The following is a 19379-nucleotide window of genomic DNA, read 5'->3' as shown; positions in this document are numbered from 1 at the left end:
CTTCCCACAGAGAAGATAACTTATGCAATGTTTTCAAGATCTAACCAGCCCATACATACCAAGAATAGATCATTTTACAATTTGTTAGATCATAGAATATTAGGATTGGAAGGGACCTCAGGAGGTTATCCAGTCCAACCCTCTGCTTAAAGCAGGAACAACCCCGACTAAATCATCCCAGCCAGGGCTTTGTCATGCCAGGCCTTAAAAATCTGTAAGGATGGAGATTCCATCACCTTCCTAGGGAACCCATTCCAGTGCTTCCGGCACTCAACATTTGAGGATTAAAATAAGAAGCAAAGCTTCCAACTGGTGTTTATGATCTTTTGTCACACCACTATCCAGTGTTAACTTCACCCTTTTCTTTGCCCTGGAATTTCCTTCAAGAAAGAAAGGAAACAAGCAGCGCCTAGTGGGCAGAACTAATTTAGGTCAGCTGCACTTTGAAAGAAGTGAAAACAGCAAAATCACCAGAATAGTTCACATTGTCATTAACAACATTAAGTGTAGAAACAACTTGGAAACAAAAAATAATCATTTAAATTTGGGTGAAAAAGAGTCTAATTAATATTTTGCCCAGCTAAAAATACATATAGCCCAGCTAAAAATGCGGCACATATGCATACACACAGCATACAGGCTGCATAGTATCTGATTACAATCACTGTGAGTTAAAATTAAAAATGACTGGATCCCAGTTAGGTTTAGACTACAGTTCAGGGCTAAAGCTTTGGCTTTAAATTTGTCAGTGTTAAGCATTTGCAAACTGGTCTTCAATTCCTGCCATTGTGGGTTGCATCCAAACCGGATAAGGAAATAGGCTCTAGTTCAGAACCAAAAAGTTAAATTTTTGGATCTGACAATTTGTATCCATCTCCTGTGATTAAATTTAGGTGCAAATGATTATCAGAATTAGTCTTGAACTGGAATTTCAAAGCTTTCTCTAGTTAAGAATCCATGCACCTATTGACAATCTATGTAATACCATCTGCTTAGGAACAGATAGTAGTGTACACACACAGTGTGAATATTTTTACATGAACATATTAAGTATGTGCACTGCATGTGCATCACATCAGCCTGTTTGCACAGCAATATTTCTTCTGAACCATATCCCCAGAGTCTTCACAGAAGCTCAGCTCTCATTTAGGCACTATAAGTGGTCAGATTCCCAGAAAAGTTCAGTGCTGAGCATTTTGAAAGTTTGACCCTGAACTCTTTCAAAAAGTTTTTTACTCTATACCCACATCCTTTATATAAAAATATACACACAACGTCAGTTAGGTGAAAACCTGCCACTTAATACTCACAATGTTATTGTGTAAATACATACAAACTTGGCCAAACTAATTGCTACTTACTGCTGCTCTTGCCGATCCTGCTCCTGCCAAGTTGGTATTTGGCACTCGGTCCCCAGCTCTTCCGCAGAAGTCAGGTCCCCCCTGTGGTTTCCAGCTCCCTCTGGCTGCCCACTGTTCTCCCACTCCTGGTAATAACCCCTAGAAGAGGAGGCGGTGGAGGCAGCAGCCACTCTGTGCCTACTCCCCTTTTCCCATCCTGTTGCCCGATACATGGCCTTAAACGGTGTCCTGTCTTGTCAAAGAAAGCTGTAAATCCACCCCAGTGAGGGACCTTCGATAATAAAACAAGCAGTAGAAAAACAAAAGTAAAAGCTACTGAGTTACAGTCACTTAGTTTCAATTCCTTATAAGACACGCCCCAAACCAACTCCTCCCTGCTCTGACACATGCATGAGCAGCTGAACCTTCCTCCTTCACCCAATCACCTATACTCCACCTGCAGCTCAAGCTTATCGCTTGTCACTGTCAAAGGCACAATAGATAAGTCAGAGGAATTCATGAACAGATAAAAAGCTTATCTGCTCCTTATTCTGTTGGCCCCACTGGGTGATAGTTTGTGCAGCCTCAGGTCTCTTTGAATTAACATGCCTGAAATATCTAAAGTAGGACATGGGTAAAAGCTAGATACCTTTTAATTTTTGGCCCCAGTGCCCCCCGCTTACACTAACTAACTGGAGAACAAGACTAACTTTTCCTAAAGCATCAAAAAAACCTGGCCCCTAACAAATCCTAGTGCAACAGTGTTGCAATACCCCAATCCAGATCTGCTAGATCCAGAAAATGTTTGGCTCCAAGGATTTGGCTCCAACTCTCTTAATTCTATTGCATGAACAGAGAACAAAAGTAGACACTTCTCTTAAATGAAAAAGAAAACAAAACCAAAAATATCTGGATCCTGATGCATCTAGCACAACAGCACTGCAAATATTCAGATCTGACATCAGAAATCTGCTGGATCCAGAAAATTTTGGGAGCCTGCTTCACAAATTTCACTGCTTAAGTAAAGAGCAAGTTTAGTTGCTCCTATTCTAGCAAAAAAAAAAAAAAAAAAAAAAAAAAAAAAATCTGGATTCCAATACATCGCAGTGCAAAAGAACTGGAAAAACCTAGATCCAGCACCCAAATCCTGCCAGATTCCTGCGAATTTTGGACGAGTCTCCCAAATGCCACTGGCTAAATAAAGTACAAGATAGTTGTTCAGATTTCACCAAAGAAATCTGGATGCCTAATGCCTTCAGTAAAACAGTGTCACAGAAATCCAGGGCCAACATGTGGAGTCTCTTATATTCAGCAAGATTTTGGTCCCAACAACCCACATTTTATTGCTTAAATAGAGAACATATTTAGCTGCTACTGCACCTTAAAAGTCCAGACCCCTGTGCAATAGTAACACAAAAACTAAAATCCAGTATCTATACTCTGCTGGATCTTACCAGTTTTGGGCCACAAACACAGAAATTGTATGACCAAAATAGAGATCCGGTGTTGCTTCTACTATACTGCAAAAAAAAATAAAATAAATAAAAATCTGAACACCAACACATCCTGGTACAAAAAAACCCAGCCACAGCTCTAATTTGGCACCTTTCGTCTCTTGGATCCAGCAACTATTTGGCTGCACACCTGTCATTTCTACCCTCTATACTTATATACATATTCAACTTTCTTTTAGCCTACCAGACTAATCCAGATCCGTAACTGGGACACACAGCCATGTAATAACATGTTTGGGGATGGGAGGAAAGGGGTTGATTGGTTTTGCAGTGTAAAAGGATCGTACAAGGAATACAGAGCAAGATGGAATATTCCTTCTCAGTTCTTTCTTTCTACCACCCTTTACATCCTGTCTAACAGAAGTCTGTTGCAGTGTAGGCCTTTATGGAAAAACAAACCAGCAGTTACTGGGCCTCCAGAGTTCTTTGAGCTTGCTCCAGCATCAGGACCTTTCTTACCCTTCCTGGGCAGCAGCAGCAGCAACACCAGACAGGTATAGGAAAGCAATTATTCCCAATACAGTCATTTGAATTTCTGGCAACAGCTTCCTTCTGGTCTGATGGCTTTTGACTGATAGCCAGCTCCTACATTACATTTCTGTTACATTTCTCCCCGACTGTTACATTAGTGTCGATATGATTCATATGGTGATGGATTATATCAGTTCTAATGACACTGCATCACAGGATATCTCACAGATAACAGATGACTTCAGGGAACTCAGAAGCATGCTGAAGATGAAGAATGTCCTAGCAATTTTCCCTGAGATCCTTCCTGTCCCACGTGGGAAGGATAGCAGCAGACAGAAGATTTTGGAAGTGAACTGTTGTTTAGGTAAATGGCGTACGGTGGAGGGTTTGGGTTTGGTCCACCTTCTATGGGGACAGCGGGTTTTATAGTTTGGATGGCCTCCACCTCATTAGACGGGGAATCCCTCTCAGGGACAGGGTGGCTAGAGTAGTCAGGAGGGTGTTAAACTAATAACAAAAGGGGATGGTAAAATGAGGGAAGATATGGGCACTCAGAACAAATTCAAGATTTTGAAAATAAATTTATCAAGCAACAACAGGACATGCAGAGAACTTCTTTAATTGCCTATACACCAATGCTAGAAGCCTGGGTAACAAACAAGAGCAACTGGAATTGCTCATTTATGAGCAGAAATTTGATCTAGTTGGTATTACTGAAATCTGGTGGGATTAATCGCATGATTTGAATGTTAAATGAATGTTAAAGTCAATGGTTATAGCTATTTAGGAAGAATGGAGAGGTCAAAAGGAGAGAGGGGGAGAGTGGCACATTATGCCAAAAATGGCATTACCTGTTGCTAAATCACTGGTAACTCAGAAAAAAAATTTTTTTTAATGCTCATGGATCAATGTCCTAACATTGCTATTGGTCCATTACTAGATGGAAATGATAGAATTATCAATAATAAAGCAAAAAAGGCAGAAGTGTTCAATAAATATTTCTGTTCTGTATTTGGGAATAGATGATATAATCATATCATATGATGATGATAACACTCTTTCCATTCCACCAGTATATCAGGGGAATGTTAAACAGCAACTACTAAAGTCAGACATTTTAAAATCAGCATGTCCAGATAAATTGCATCAAAGAGTTTTAAAAGAGCTGGCTTAGGCGCTCCCTGGACCATTAAAGTTGATTGTCAATTAGTCTTGGAACACCAGAAAGGTTTCAGAAGACTGGAAGAAAGCTATTGTTGTGCCAGTATTTAAAGGAGTAAACAGGATGACCCAGGCAATTATAGGCCTGTCAGTCGAATAACAATTCTGGGCAAGATAAGGGAGCAGCTGATACAGGACTCAATTAATAAAGAATTAAAGGAGGATAATATATTTAATGTCAGTCAAGATGGGTTTATGGAACATAGATCCTGTCAAATTAACTGGATTACAAGTTTAGTTGATAAAGGTAATAGTATTGATGTCATATACTTCTGCAAGGCGTCTGAATTAGTACCACACATCATTTTGATCAAAAAAGTAGAATGATATAAAATTAACATGGGACACATTAAATAGATTAAATGGATCTGATAGATCTCAAAATATAATTGTAAATGGGGAATCATCATCAAGTGGGTCTGTTTCTAGTGGGGCCCCACAGGGGTTGGTTCTTTGACTGATGTTATTTAACATTTTAACCATGTTATGGAAGAAAACATAAAATCATCAGTGATAATATATGCAGATGACATAAAAAATTGGGGGAGTGGTCAATAAAGAAGATGATAGATCACTGATACAGAGTGATCTGGATTGCTTGGTAAACTTGTTGCAAGCAAACAATATGAATTTTAATACAGCTAAATGTAAATGTGTACAATCTAGGAACAAAGTAAGCCATACTTACATGGTGGGGGACTCCATTCAGGGACGCAGTGACCCTGACAAAGATTTGGGGGTCTTGGTGGGTAATCAGCTGAATATGAAGTCTCAGTGTAATGCTGTGGCCAAAAGGGCTAATGCAATCCTAGGATTCATAAACAGGGGTATCTCAAGTAACAGAGAGGTTATTTTACATCTTTATTTGGCACTGATGTGGCTACTGGTGGAACACTGTGTCCAGTATTGTAGAGGAGTTCTGGAAATCTAAAAGAGATTTCCCTCTAAGGATCTCTCTCTGAGAATGATAATGGTAACATGTCTATGTTTTGGGATATTTATGAATGAACAATTATAGTATTAGTGTAGTGTGCAATTTGTAGGGACAGGTGCAAAGATTTAACACCGAGTGCAAAGACCCAAGTGTGCCAGATGCACACAGTGTAGGTCCTATGTGCAGAGGCGGGAAAAGGGAACCAGATGATTGGCTGGGCTAGGACTATAAAAGCTTGGAAGCAGCCCCACCCCTGTGCTGTCCACCATAGTGGCAGCGTGCAGAAGCCCTTTGGAAGAAGAAGATAGACTGCCATGCCAGCATCATCATCCGCTGTCCCTGTGAAGAGCAAGGAAATAGTTATCACTGCAGTATCCTGGTTCCAGCTGTGTCCTGGTTCCAGTCACTGCCTGGATCATTTTCCTTCACCATTTGGAATCAACACCCTATATGAGAGAAGACCTAACAGTGACGTAGAGACTTTACCCATGGCCAAGGTTTTGTTTGACAGTATGGGCTTAGGTTGCACACCTGTTCCCTGTTAACCACTGAGCACCCTTATTCCTATGGCTGTGTTATCTCCACAAAAAATTCTTATTTGTTTTTCACCATATTCCTGTGGGTTTGAGTTTGTCACAAACAAATTGCCTAGTGACCAGCTCTAGCAGAGGTCTAGACTTATTTAATTTGCGTGATGAACAGCTGCACCCTGTTTAAAACTTAACAGTATTGGTGCCCACAATTCAAGAGGGATGTTGAAAAATTTGAGAAGGTTCAGAGAGGAGCCACAAGAATGATTAAAGGATTAGAAAACATGCCTTATAGTGATAGACTCAAGGAGCTCAATCTATTTAGCTTAACAAAGATAAAGTTAAAGGATGATTTGATCACAGTCTATAATTACCTACATAAGGAACAAATATTGAATAACAGACTCTTAAGAACATAAGAACGGCTATACTGGGTCAGACCAATGGTCCATCTAACCCAGTGTCCTGTCCTCTGACAATGGCCAATGCCAGGTGCCTCAGAGGAAATTAACAAAACAGTTAATCATCAAGTGATCCATTCCTTTGGCCATTCCCAGCTTCTGGCAAACAGCAATCCCTAACTATCCTGGCTAATGCTCATTGATAGACCAATCCTCCATGAATTTAACTAGTTCTTTTTTTAACCCCGTTATCGTCTTGGCCTTCACAACATCTTCTGGCAAGGAGTTTCACAGTCTGACTATGCATTGTGTGAAGAAATACTTCCTTTTGTTCGTTTTAAACCTGATGTCTATTAATTTCATTTGGTGACCCCTAGTTCTTCTGTTATAAGGAGTATTTACTTTCTTCACACCAGTTATGATTTTGTAGACCTCTATCATGTCCCCCGTTAGTTGTCTCTTTTCCAGGCTGAAAAGTCCCAGTTTTACTAATCTCTCCTCATATAGAAGATTTTCCATACCCCTAATAATTTTTGTAGTCCTTTTCTGTACCTTTTACAATTCCAATATATCTTTTTTGTGATGGGACGACTAGATCTGAACGCAATATTCAAGATGTGGGCATACAATGGATTTATAAAGAGGCAATATGATAGTTTCTGTCTAGTTATCTATTCCCTTCCAATGATTCTCTAAATTCTGTTAGCTTTGTTGGCTGCTGCTGCACGTTGAGTGGATGTTTTCAGAGAACTATCCACAATGACTCCAAGATCTCTTTCTTGAGTGACAGCTAATTTAGACCCCATCATTTTATATGTATAGTTGGGATTATGTTTTCCTATGTGCATTACTTTGCATTTATCCACATTTAATTTCATCTGCCATTCATTGCCCAGTCACCCAGTTTTGTAACTCTTCACAGTCTGCTTTGGATTTAACTATCTTGAGTAGTTTTGCATCATCTGCAAATTTTGCCACCTCACCTTTTACTCTTTTTTCAAGATCATTTATGAATATGTTGAACAGGACTGGTCCCAGTTCAGATTCCTGGGGGACACTACTATTTACTTCTCTCCATTCTGAAGACTGACCATTTATTCCTACCTTTTGTTTCCTTTCTTTTAACCAGTTACTGATCCAGGAGAGGACCTTTCCTCTTATCCCATGACAGCTTACTTTGCTTACGAGCCTTTGGTGAGAGACCTTGTCAAAGGCTTTCTGAAAATCTAAATATACTACATCCACTGGATCACCCTTGTCCACATGCTTATAGACCCCCTCAAAGAATTCTAGTAGATTGGTGAGGCATGATTTTCCTTTACAAAACCCATGTTGATTCTTCCCCATAAAAATCGAGTTCTATGTGTCTGATAATTTTGCTCTTTACTATAGTTTCAACCAATTTGCCTGGTACTGGAGTTAGGCTTACTAGCCTGTAATTGCCAGGATCGCCTCCGGAGTGTTTTTTAAAAATTGGTGTCACATTAGATATCCTCCAGTCTGGTACAGAAGCTGATTTAAATGATAGGTTACATACCACCCTTAGTAGTGCTGCAATTTCAATTTCAGTTCCTTCAGAACTTGTGGGTGGATACCATCTGGTCCTGGTGACTTATTACTGTTTAATTTATCAATTTATTCCAAAATCTCCCCTCTTCAATCAGGGACAGTTCCTCAGATTTGTCACCTAAAAGAAATGGCTCAGCTATGGGAATCTCCTTCAAATCCTCAGCCATGAAGAGCGATACGAAGAATTCATTTAGTTTTTCCGCAATAGACTTATCTTCTTTGACTGCTTCTTTAGCATCTTGTTTGTCCAGTGTCCCCTCTGGTTGTTTAGCAAGTTTCCCGCTTCTGATGTACTTAAAAAAATTTGCTGTTATTTTTTGAGCCTTTGGCTAGCTGTTCTTCAAATTCTCTTTTGGCCTTCCTAATTATATTTTTACACTTCACTTGCCAGAGTTTATTCTCCTTTCTATTTTCTTCAACAGGATTTAACTTCCACTTTTTAAAGGATGCCTTTTTGCTTCTAACTGCTTCTTTTGCTTTGTTGTGACACTTTTTTGGTCCTCTTACTATGTTTTTAAATTTGGGATATACATTGAAATTGAGCCTCTATTATGGTGTCTTTAAAAAGTCTACATGCAGTTTGCAGGAATTTTACATTTGGCACTATACCTTTTAATTTCTGTTTAAGTAACTTCCTCATTTTTGTGTAGTTCCCCTTTCTCAAATTAAATGCTACCATGGTGGGCTGCTTTGGCGTTCCCTCATCCCCCACAGAGATGTTAAATTTTATTATGCTATGGTCACTATTACCAAGTGGTTCAGCTATATTCACCTCTTGGACCAAATCCTATACTCCATTTAGGATTATATCAAGAATTGCCTCTCCTTTTGTGATTTCCAGGACTAGTTGCTCCAAGAAGAGTCATTTAAGGTATCCAGAAACTTTATCTCTGCAACTTGTGCTGAGGTGACATGTACCCAGAAAACATACAAATAGTTGAAATCCCCCATTATTATTGAGTTTTTTATTTATATAGCCTCTCTAATCTCCCTGAGCATTTCACAGTCTCTATCACCATCCTGGTCAGGTGGTCAGTAGTACATCCCTATTACTATATTCTTATTATTGAAGCATGGAAATGCTATCCATAGAGATTCTATGTTACAGTTTCAGAGGGGTAGCCGTGTTAGTCTGTATACAGCAAAAACAACGAGAGTCCTGTAGCACCTTAAAGACTAACAAATTTCTGCAGGCATAAGCTTTCGTGGGCTGCAATCCACTTCGTCAGATGAATGAAGTGGAAATCAAAGATAGGAAGTATATATAACTGAATTGACTTTGTTAGCACTTGCCCTCCCCATTGTTGTTTCTTACCCTTGGATGTATATATATATATATACTTCGTATCTGTGATTTCCACTTCATGCATCTGACAATGTGGATTGCAGCCCACGAAAGCTTATGCCTGCAGAAATTTGTTAGTCTTTAAGGTGCTACAGGACTCTCATTGTTTTTATGTTACAGTTTGGTTCATTTAAGATTTTTACTTCATACTTCCAGTACTACCTTCTGTCCTTCCATTTTGTACCCTGGTGTTACTATATCCCATTGATTATCCTCATTTCACCAAGTTTCTGTGATGCCTATTATATCAATATCCTCATTTAATATAAGGCACTTAAATTCACCGATCTTTGTATTTAGACTTCTAGCACTTGTATATAAGCACTTTAAAAAATTGTCACTTTTTAGCTGTCTGCCATTATGTGATATAATTGAATGGGACTCTTTTTCATTTGACTGTTTCTCATCAGATCCTACCCATATTTTATTATCTTCCATCTTCTCCTCCTTTCTAGGATATAGAGAATCTCCATTAATAGATCCTTCCTTAAGGATCTATTTTTTTTCAATCTAGCAGAGAAAGGTATACTACGATCCAATAACTGGAAGTTGAAGCTAGGGAAATTCAGACTTGAAGTAAGACATACATTTTTAACAATGAGGCCATTAGAACAATTTAGCAAGGGTCATGGTTGATTCTCCATCACTGACAATTTAAAAATCAGGATTTGATTTTTTTTTTAAATCATGCTCTAGGAGTTGTTTTGGGGAAGTTCTATGGTCTGTGTTATACAGGAAGTCAGACTAAATGATCACAGTGGTCCCTTCTGGCCTTGGAATCTATGAATCATCTGAGAGAACATTCTCTCTCTCTTTTCCTTGCTCAAGAGTGTGGTGTCCAGAGCCTTACAAGAAAATGACAGGTAATTTACTACCAAGTGTTTTTCTCTCTCTCCTCTCATACAAAGGCTGACAGGGGCATTTTTACATTAGTTATTGGCTGTGGGGTTGGGGTTTTTAAAATTATTTTGGCCTGGTTCATTATTAGTTCTGAACGGGCTAAGGCACTGAGGTGGATCTTCCTGTATAACTTGAAAACAATGAGGTCTGAAACCATTCCAATCTCAGAAGGGGCCAAAGTTTGGCCACCAAGCAAGGTCTGTTGCCTAATCTCACTAGTTTTACTTGCATTATGGAAATCTGGTCACTCTAATTCTGCCTAGCTATAGTCTTTATGTGTGACTGCTGGAATACAGGACATATCACATATAACAAGCTCTGTGTAGCACACCTCATATGGCCACCTCTCAGCTGGGAATACATCTATTCCCCATTAATAGCTGAGAGACACAAATAAAACAGTGTATTTCAGCCCTCAGCAAGGAGGATATTTGGATCAGTTGAGGTCCTGCTTGCAGAAGGACCTTCAGGGTAGTCAAAGCACACTGCTGGAAGAACAAGGACACTGTAGAGAGGAGAAAAGAGAGGGTTAAAAAACTGAGGCAGTAGGCTTGAAAGAAGAACTTGATAGGAGGGGTGTGGATAGTATCCATGCATACTTTTCAGCATCTTGTCATTCAAGACAACTGCTAGGTTGGAGGGGAAGAAAAGGAGGAGCAGGAGACAAGAAATGAGAAAGAAATGGAGAAAGCAACAAATAAGGCAGGGCTTGAAATGGAGTTGGAGAGAGGAAGAACAAAAAAAAAATGAGTTCTATGAGTGAATGCAGTTAAAAATTAATGTAGAACTGAGAGACTGAGAAAATAGAAATGGGGACAAATATATTAGAAAGAATCATATCCTTCCCCTTATTTACCTGCACTAGGAGTAAGGAAGAATTTGGTTAGCTATAGAGGCAAGTAAACCAGGTCTGATTACACTGAATTCAGTGGAGAAAAGGTCTCTTCTGGACCTTTTAATTTGGACTGGGTTAAGATAGTGTGTACACTGACCAGTGAGTGTATTTTACAAGTACCCCTCTGTGCCAATCCACAGAGGATATGAATTGTTACAGACAGTAGGTGCAGAAACTTGACTTTTTAGCTCAAACTGTAGCAGCTTATGCTTTTAACTCTCAAGGTATTTGCTTCAATCTCTAACATGTAGACCAAAATGGCAGTCATCTCAAACACAGTAAATTTTTCTTCTTACTTTCTTTATGCTTCTGTATTCTCAGGTGCATTGGACATCCAGCATTTTCCACAATCTATTTTGATCTTGTGCTGGTTTGTTCAGGTTTCTGAGTGTCATTTTGATAGATTTTGCTTCTTTCTTTATTGTTCTGCATAGTGTTTCTCTAGGTCACTTTCTTTTACTCTTTCCAGGTTATGTACCTATTATCACTTGCCATGGAAGTCACACTGGTGGCATCCTTAAAGTGTGACCTAAATATGTCCATTGTTGTCTTCTTACCATAGTTGATGCTTTAGATTGGTTTACTCTACTTAGAACTTTTGATGTTTCAAGAAACTTCATCCAATGGACTCTGAAGATTTAGGCATTTACTTTGGAATGAGTTTATCTTCTTATCATAAATGAGGATAGACATGATGCTGGTGTTAAATATTTGTTTTCTTTGTGTCAGTGCCAGTCATGCTAATTGTCCAAATCTTTTCAAATTTACAAAAATTGTTTGCTGATTTTGCTATTTGTTGCTTGACATCTAGCATGGTGTCACTATCACTGCACATCTCACACCCTCGGTAGGTAAAATGACATTTCTTCTAGTGTTTCTTCGTCCATTTGAATAGTTAGTTTTGGAACATTGATAGGCATATATTTTGTCTTCCTCTTGTTGATGAAGAAACCAACTTGTTTTGCTGTATCTGCTGAAAGTGATGTATTTTCTTACATTAAACAATGTGTTGAACTAAGTAGAACAATCATCAAAAACAAGGTTATCCACATGTGCTTTATCATTCTTCCATAAAGTTCCTCAGCTGACATCTGTGCTTACTTTCCTCATGATCATTACCAGTGCAAACAATAGTTGGGGCATAATATACCTGTGCCTTACTCCAGTTGTCAGTGCAAACCTTGGCTGATGTTGTTACTATCTCTGATTGCACATTCAGTATTATCATATAGATCCTTGATTAATTATTTTTTGCTGGTATTCCATAATATGCCATAATTCTCTAAAAAGATGGTATCTGTGTATGTTGTCAAAAGCCTACTGGAAATCTATACAATTTATCACAAGAGGTACTTGCCCCCCACACTTTGTTCTATAATGTCTGAGAACAACAATATGGTCTGTCCATGATCTCAATGGTCTAAATCCTGCTTACTCTTCTCTCTTTTGAAGGTCCATTTGTTACTTGATATGTTCCAGAACGATATTGCATATGATTTCCCCATGCACTGATAGTAATGTGATTCTTCTCCAGTTATTGCAGTTGGTAAGGTCATCCTTCTTTGACAATTTTACTATCAGGCTTCTCTTCCACTGGGTTGTGTTCTTTTCTTTGTTCCATATTCTATCCAAAAACACAAAGGAAGTGTGGAGGGCTATTTTGTGCAAAGCACTAACACCTCCATTATTTGCATCAAGCCTTTAATATTTTGCAAGCTATCAGTGTAGAGAAGTGTCTTTCCTTTGTCTCATGAAATTCCACCCAGATTTACCTGAGTTGTAAAGTGTTAAAAATCAGTATTTTCCTTTCTTACTTGTGTTCTTCGGGAAAATTCTGGCAGGCTGACAAAATAGCGACTGGCGCAGACATTCTAAGGTCAGGCCCTCATCACCAAAGCAATAGCAGCAGCAGCAGGATGCACACTTTACTAGACTGCCTGGGAGCTACCAGAGCAAGGGAAGCAGTGGGATGTAGCTGTAGTGGAGATTTTTGTTTTGAACTCTTTGAATCTGCTAGGCAGAATACTCAGGTAAAAGGGGTGGCAGAAAAGCCTCAGAAAGGATTTAAAATCATAACAAAAATAACAGTAATCAATAGGATAGATAAAGAGTGGTATCAGTATTTGGCCATTCTGTGGTATTTAAAATATTGATAAGTTTTAGGAAAAGGATCTTTAGGATAAAAATTAGCAAGTGAATCTGGCCTTGGCAATTAGGAATGAACAGAGAAGGAAGCGATTTCCTAACTCCCTCCTCTCTCCCAGCCCCTCCCCTATCCATTTTGACCTTCTCACTTGTAATGTAACCCTGCTCTTCTAATTAACATAAAAAGGCAAGGCTCATTAGCATGAAAGGCAATCCTAATTAGTATATTAGGTATTGATTGGCTTAAGAGCATCAGAACCTAATTAACATGGCAGGTATGACCTAATTGGCAAATGGGGTGGCCTTCAAGCTGATTGGCTATGCTTGGGTACCCTTTGGATCAACTCCCTCCTAACGTCACCCCTCCCCTATCCATTTTGACGTTTTCCCTCCTAACGTCGCCCCTCCCCTACCCATTCTGAGGTTCGGGCATGCTATGTGTATAGCCCACTGCCAGCAGGCCAGTTTTTGGTGGAGAGCTGAGATCACTTGAAGAGAAGAAGAGCAAAGGAGAAGAAGGGCTGAGGGGAGGATCAAGAGAACCAGCAGCGAAAGAAAGAAGCTTCATGGACAGACCTGAACGGCGGTGAGCATCACTGAAGCAAAGGTGCGCTTTAGGCTTTGGACAACCGGGCTAACTGAGTCCCCGCCTTATGTCCAAGCCAGGGTAATCCTTCTAGACCGCCTGAGTCTGCATGCCAATAAAGTTGGATGCTTGTGGTCTGAATGAGATTCTCCCTCTCTACCTCCAGCAACTGCCTTGGCCTAACGTTTGCTGGATAATAGATTGTTAAGGATTTGTAATAATATATGTATAAAGTGTTAAGAATTAATGTATTGTTAGATTGATAGTGATAAAGTATTATAGGGTTAAGTTATAGTCTTTCTTATACTGTATATGTTCTAGTAGTCTAAGTACTATTTTCTGTACCGTATATCGTCTAATAGTTGTATATGGTTATATATCATCATGTTTGATTTCTCTCTCTTTCTACTTAAGGTAACCATTCACTTCTAAATAAATCTGGTATCTGTTTTCAAAGTATCACAGCTTATGTGTTCTATCTTGATCGGAGGGCTGTATCCGTGTCCTTTCAAGTGAGGATTGTCTCCCTGGAAATTCCAAGAGAGCAAACTATTGTACCAGTAGTTTTTGGGGGTTGGCCTCCCTAAATTCTTTCTGGTAACACAGCAGGGAGGAAGGAAGCCGGACAAGGCTGAGTTGGGCTTCCTGCTTCCCAGCTATCCAGATCCAACATATACCCCCAGCATTCCATAATACCCCTGCCTCTGGGGACACCGCATGGGGTAGGAAGCTTCCATATCCCAACAGAGGAGGGCAGGGAAGACAGGACTTTTGCACAACCCATATTAAAAAATCATGAGTCAGACCCTCCAAAAAAAATCATGACATTGCTTGCATATGATGTAATTTAAAAAAATAACACATTTTTAAAATCTGGTTTCTGAGCCTTTAAAGTTTACCTTTTCAAGCTTTTTTCCACAGGCATGAAGACTAGAAACTTGTTTTTAAATGAAAAATTAGATCCTCATGTAATCCAATTGGAAAGATGTACAATTAGCCATGCACTCTAAAACCCTGAAATTAAAAAACAAAACAAAAAAAAACAAACCCATAAATATTTTGCCATGTTTTTAAAATACTTAATCCAAAACATACATTATGGCTAGTGCAACATTTAAGCTCACAAAAATCTAATAATAGACCAATAACATACGGCATATTCTACAATAAATATGCTATAATATTTGTTTGGTTGTTGGTGTTGTCAACTTTGTGCAGTTCACATACAATGTTCTATTATGAATAACCAGAATGTTCTGAAGCGTTGATAGTAATAATTTTAAGAGCCTGTGATGCTGAAGAAGAGAAATTTCACTGCCCCCTGGAGAGGTGGCCCCAGAAGAAGAGTGAAATGTTACCTTCGGCCAAGATTTATTCTTGTTTAGATTCAGGACAGGAATTTGTGAGACTCAGCAGGAAGAATATCATTAGCTTTGACAAGTGTGTATGTTTATGGTAGGTAATCTATTTAGGAGACATGAAATGCTGCACACACTTTCCATTTTGTTACAAAAGCTGAAACTGACAGTATCTGTCAAAAATTATCCTCCACTCTGAGAGAAATTGAACCCTACTTTCTCTGCAATATGCCTCAGTATTACACCATGGTCTTCTCTGTTTATCTATTACACTTCAGTTAAAGGAGCTAGAGACTGAAAATTATATGGGGCTGATGTTCAGGACTTGCTACATTCAGTCCTGAACCTGTGCTGAAAAGGCATTGCTATATTCAAGGAGCAACATATTCTCATGTCTATAAAGTGTCAAGTGTATCCATAGTGCTATATAAATAATAATAATTAATAATATAATAGAACAGGCCTGCTTTAAATGTCTGATGTTTTGGGAACCATTAAGACTGAAAATGAATGTTTTATACCATTAGAAAACACTTGAGAGAGATTTGCTGGAAAAGACTGTTGCAACAGTAATTGGCAAACTGTACAAATGCTTTCAAGAGCAATAAACTTATTCAACCACTACTCCTGGAGCAGTGGTCAGAAAGAAAAAGGCCCTGAGGAGGCTGTCAACATTAAAATCATACCTTTGAATATAAATTTTATTTATCTTTGTTACTAAGAAACTTTGTGACTTTTGAAACCAAAGTTTTCACATTGAATTTGTTTTTCTCCAGACTTGGAATGTCTTTTCAAGCACTTCTGGTGCCAGAAGAGGTTTGCCTTGTACATGCATTTTGTTATATGCTGGTTCATTTGCACAAAAAGGTGCTATCTCATGCTTATGCACTTATACACACTCTTTACCTTTCACTCCTTAAATGAAATAAATGAACCACGTGAAGGCTCTGATTAGCTCTGTCTGTCTGTCTGTCTTAGAGTTTTTTATAGAGTTCATTGCTGTAGCATCTAATCTATCTAAGGTTTTGGTCAGGCAGCTATTTAAGTGATAAATATCTAGGAAACATGGTTACAGATTATTTATTGTTGATTGTTATGAAATGTATTACATCACTTTTAAAGGAATTATTACAGTCCATAGTATTTGTTTCTTCTTTTTATTTAATCATGGTTCATTTGTATGCAAACTACAGATCACCAAGGCTCAAATTCTGACTATCAATTTTACTAAAATTGCTAAACCTTATGATTTATCCACAATTTCCAGCATATCTGAATTATATTCTCTTTTCTCCATGACCTCAGAAACTTCATATTTCCATCATCAAATTCCAGTCACTGCCATCCTAGATCCCCCTGCCATGGTACTATAGTGATGGGTGCTTTAGAAATGCTTAGCAGCAGATAGCAATTACCAATGGCTTCACTCCCTGCCATCTGGTGAGTCTCAATTTCCTAAATCTAGATTCCCTAGCACTTCCGAAACCCTCCTCACATCAGAGCCCTCTTCAAACACAATTCCCACCTCCATCTTGGAATACTGTGTACTACTATGTGTATACAGCGTTGTAGCCATGTTGTTCCTGGGACATTAGAGAAAAATATATAAATGATATCACCTCACCCACCTTGTCCCTGTACTGCGTGTATGGCAGACAGTTCATTAAAGTGATTTATATGAAAAGTACACAGAAAACTGTACTTAATGGACATACTACAGGCAAATTATATCAAGACAAATTACAGTGAAAATGTGCTGACTTATACAGCTGTTTAGAACTCAGTTAAAACATTAAGAACTAGATTGTGTCTGTGGGCAAAGTCCTACATACAGGGTGGTATGTAGCTGTTGCACAACAAGGGAAGCCCTGGAATAGAACCTTATGTCCAAAGAGTCACAATTCCTTCCATACATCATCTCCTTTCTCCCAGGAGAAGTAATCTGCTTCTTTCCCTTAACAGTAACACATATCTTATCTGTGCTTGCTGGCACACTGAAGAGGCAAATTCGAGGTTCTAGCCATTCTCCATAATTTTTCACCCACTTCCCACCAGTTGTATGACTAGAGAGGGGGAGTAGTGGTGATCAGAAGAGCACACTCATGAGAATGTGTGTGGGAAGTCTTATCCCCCCTTACACACTTGCATGATTGTGCATGGCTGGACGAACGTTTGGTTGTATATCTTTCAAAGTCAGAGCCTGCCACCCTTATTCACACTGAATATAGTGCCTTATGCCACAACTAGGCCTGCTGACTCAATGGCGCTATTTACTTCAACGGATTTTGGATTAGGCTCAATGGGGCACTTCCTCAGTGGGTATTCACAGCTCCATTGGCTTCATCTGAGGATCTGCCCCAATGTAAGTAAGTGTGATGAAATCTGGCCCCAGATTATTAAAATACACACCATAGAGAAAAGCGGAACTACCATATAATAAATTTAAGTCAATAAAGATCTACTGGATTATTACAACAATGAAGGATCTCCAGCAGATGTTGCTCTAGGTGACTCTTAGACTGATGTGTGTCATAGACAATACTGCTTTTCAATAAGTAGATGTTAGATACACATACGGAGAAGCATTTTGCTGTCTCTCTCATAGCATGATGTTGGTTCTTCAAGTGCTATTTGCAACCAAATAACTGAAAATATATTTTGAAGTCAAAAGTAAAGAGACATTCTTATTTGGCTTGGTTTTCCTTTACATTCCAGACTGCTTCCTTAACTTCATTTCTTTGTTTTTTTGCTTCTTCTGGTAAGATTTACAAAACGCTTTTCAGTCACAATTTGTTGTCTGTAGACAGTTCTGATAAAAAATAATAAAGTAAAGCAGGTGGATTTCCAAATTTTGTTAGTACTTCTCCCTTTGAAAGCAATGAAGACGAACCGAAGAAAAAATAGATAAATACAAGCATTTAAAAATATAAGGACAGGTGTTTTTCCTGTGGGTTGTGCATAAACTAGGATAAATGTAATGAGTCTAGTCTAATGAGGAAAAATATACTTACTGTACAGGGAGAGATGCAGACTTTGTTCCTATGAAATAAATAAATTAGGGATAAGCACTCCTTAGAGGTTAACCCCCCAAAAAATACCTTGGCTTAGAAATTGGACTAGAAAATCTAACTCTATCATGCTTTCTCACAAGACTCATAATATTTTTTGGTTTCTCCACTGTGAGAATAGCCTTTTTTTGTGTATTGTCTGCTTTTTCTTTTTCTTTTCTAGTGAACTTGTTTGTATGAGTGACAGTGTTAACCTCAGTGTCCTGGACAAGCTTAGTCAGGTAATTATTCTATCTGGACTTTCTTTGCATTTTCAGTGGGAGACAATGTTTTTCTTCATTTTCTGACCTAAACTGTTGTAATTTTGCATTGCTGTGTGTTGCTGAACAGCTGACATACTTTGAATGCATTTCAATTGTGGATAAAGAGATCCCTTTGGCTCCCTTATCTACGGCACAAGGATATTGTAGTGCTTAATTAGGTAATGTTTGTAAATGTCTTTTGTATCCCTGAATGTATGGATGAATCCATGGAAATTACTTTGGTATCTTTGGTGGTATAGCATGTGTTATCATTATTGATGTGCTCGGAGCATTGATTTTTATTTCCTGGATCTTACTAATGCTCTAAAGAAATCCAGCTGCTTTTGTTCAGAAGCATCCACAAAATTTTGAAATTAGATTTTTTGTAAATGTAAATTTGAAATGTAAGAGGAATAAAAAAACTTTGAACATTAAGGAACAAATTCTGTAACCCTTCTTCATACTGAGTGGTATTCATATATGAATAGTCCTACTGAGCTCAGTGGGACTAACTTGTTTGGGTAAGTACTTCTTGTGAGCAACGACTGCAGAAACTGTCCCTAAACTGGAGAAATCAGCCTCCTAATTCTGTATAGTTCCTTCCATCACTAATTTGAGTCATTTCTTGTACCCTTCCAACATCATTTATTTGTTTTTTCTTCACTTCTCCACAATCTCAGTTGTTTCTCCAAAAAGAAATATATACAACTGCATCTTCTCCTACTGTTTTGACAAAATGCATCAGTAATAGCCTCAAGAAATCCTAAACAAGCTGCAGTTAAAGGCAAGAGGCTTAAAGTATTCTGCACATTTTTAAAAGATGCCAGTACTTTTAATTTATTAGATGTTTACTTGTGTTT

The 19379-nt window shown here is 38.5% G+C and overlaps 1 protein-coding gene across 2 annotated transcripts in view; it reads right to left on the bottom strand.

Annotated features, from left to right (window-relative positions):
* The window catches only part of EPSTI1 (epithelial stromal interaction 1), a 77292-nt gene extending 75593 nt beyond the window's left edge, over positions 1-1699 (bottom strand). For both annotated transcript variants that reach the window (XM_067562766.1, XM_067562767.1), the window contains exon 1: positions 1362-1699. In XM_067562766.1, the coding sequence (XP_067418867.1) occupies positions 1362-1573 (212 nt within the window). In that variant the 5' untranslated portion in view covers positions 1574-1699. The remainder of the gene's footprint in view (positions 1-1361) is intronic.
* Between the last annotated feature and the right edge of the window lie 17680 nt (positions 1700-19379).

The sequence above is a fragment of the Emydura macquarii genome, unplaced genomic scaffold (assembly GCF_026122565.2).
Source record: "Emydura macquarii macquarii isolate MOO-44397 ecotype Brisbane River unplaced genomic scaffold, CSIRO-AGI_Emac_v2 contig_2473, whole genome shotgun sequence".
In the NCBI taxonomy this organism is placed as follows: Eukaryota; Metazoa; Chordata; order Testudines; family Chelidae; genus Emydura; species Emydura macquarii.
This window is presented reverse-complemented; position numbering and strand designations above follow the sequence as displayed.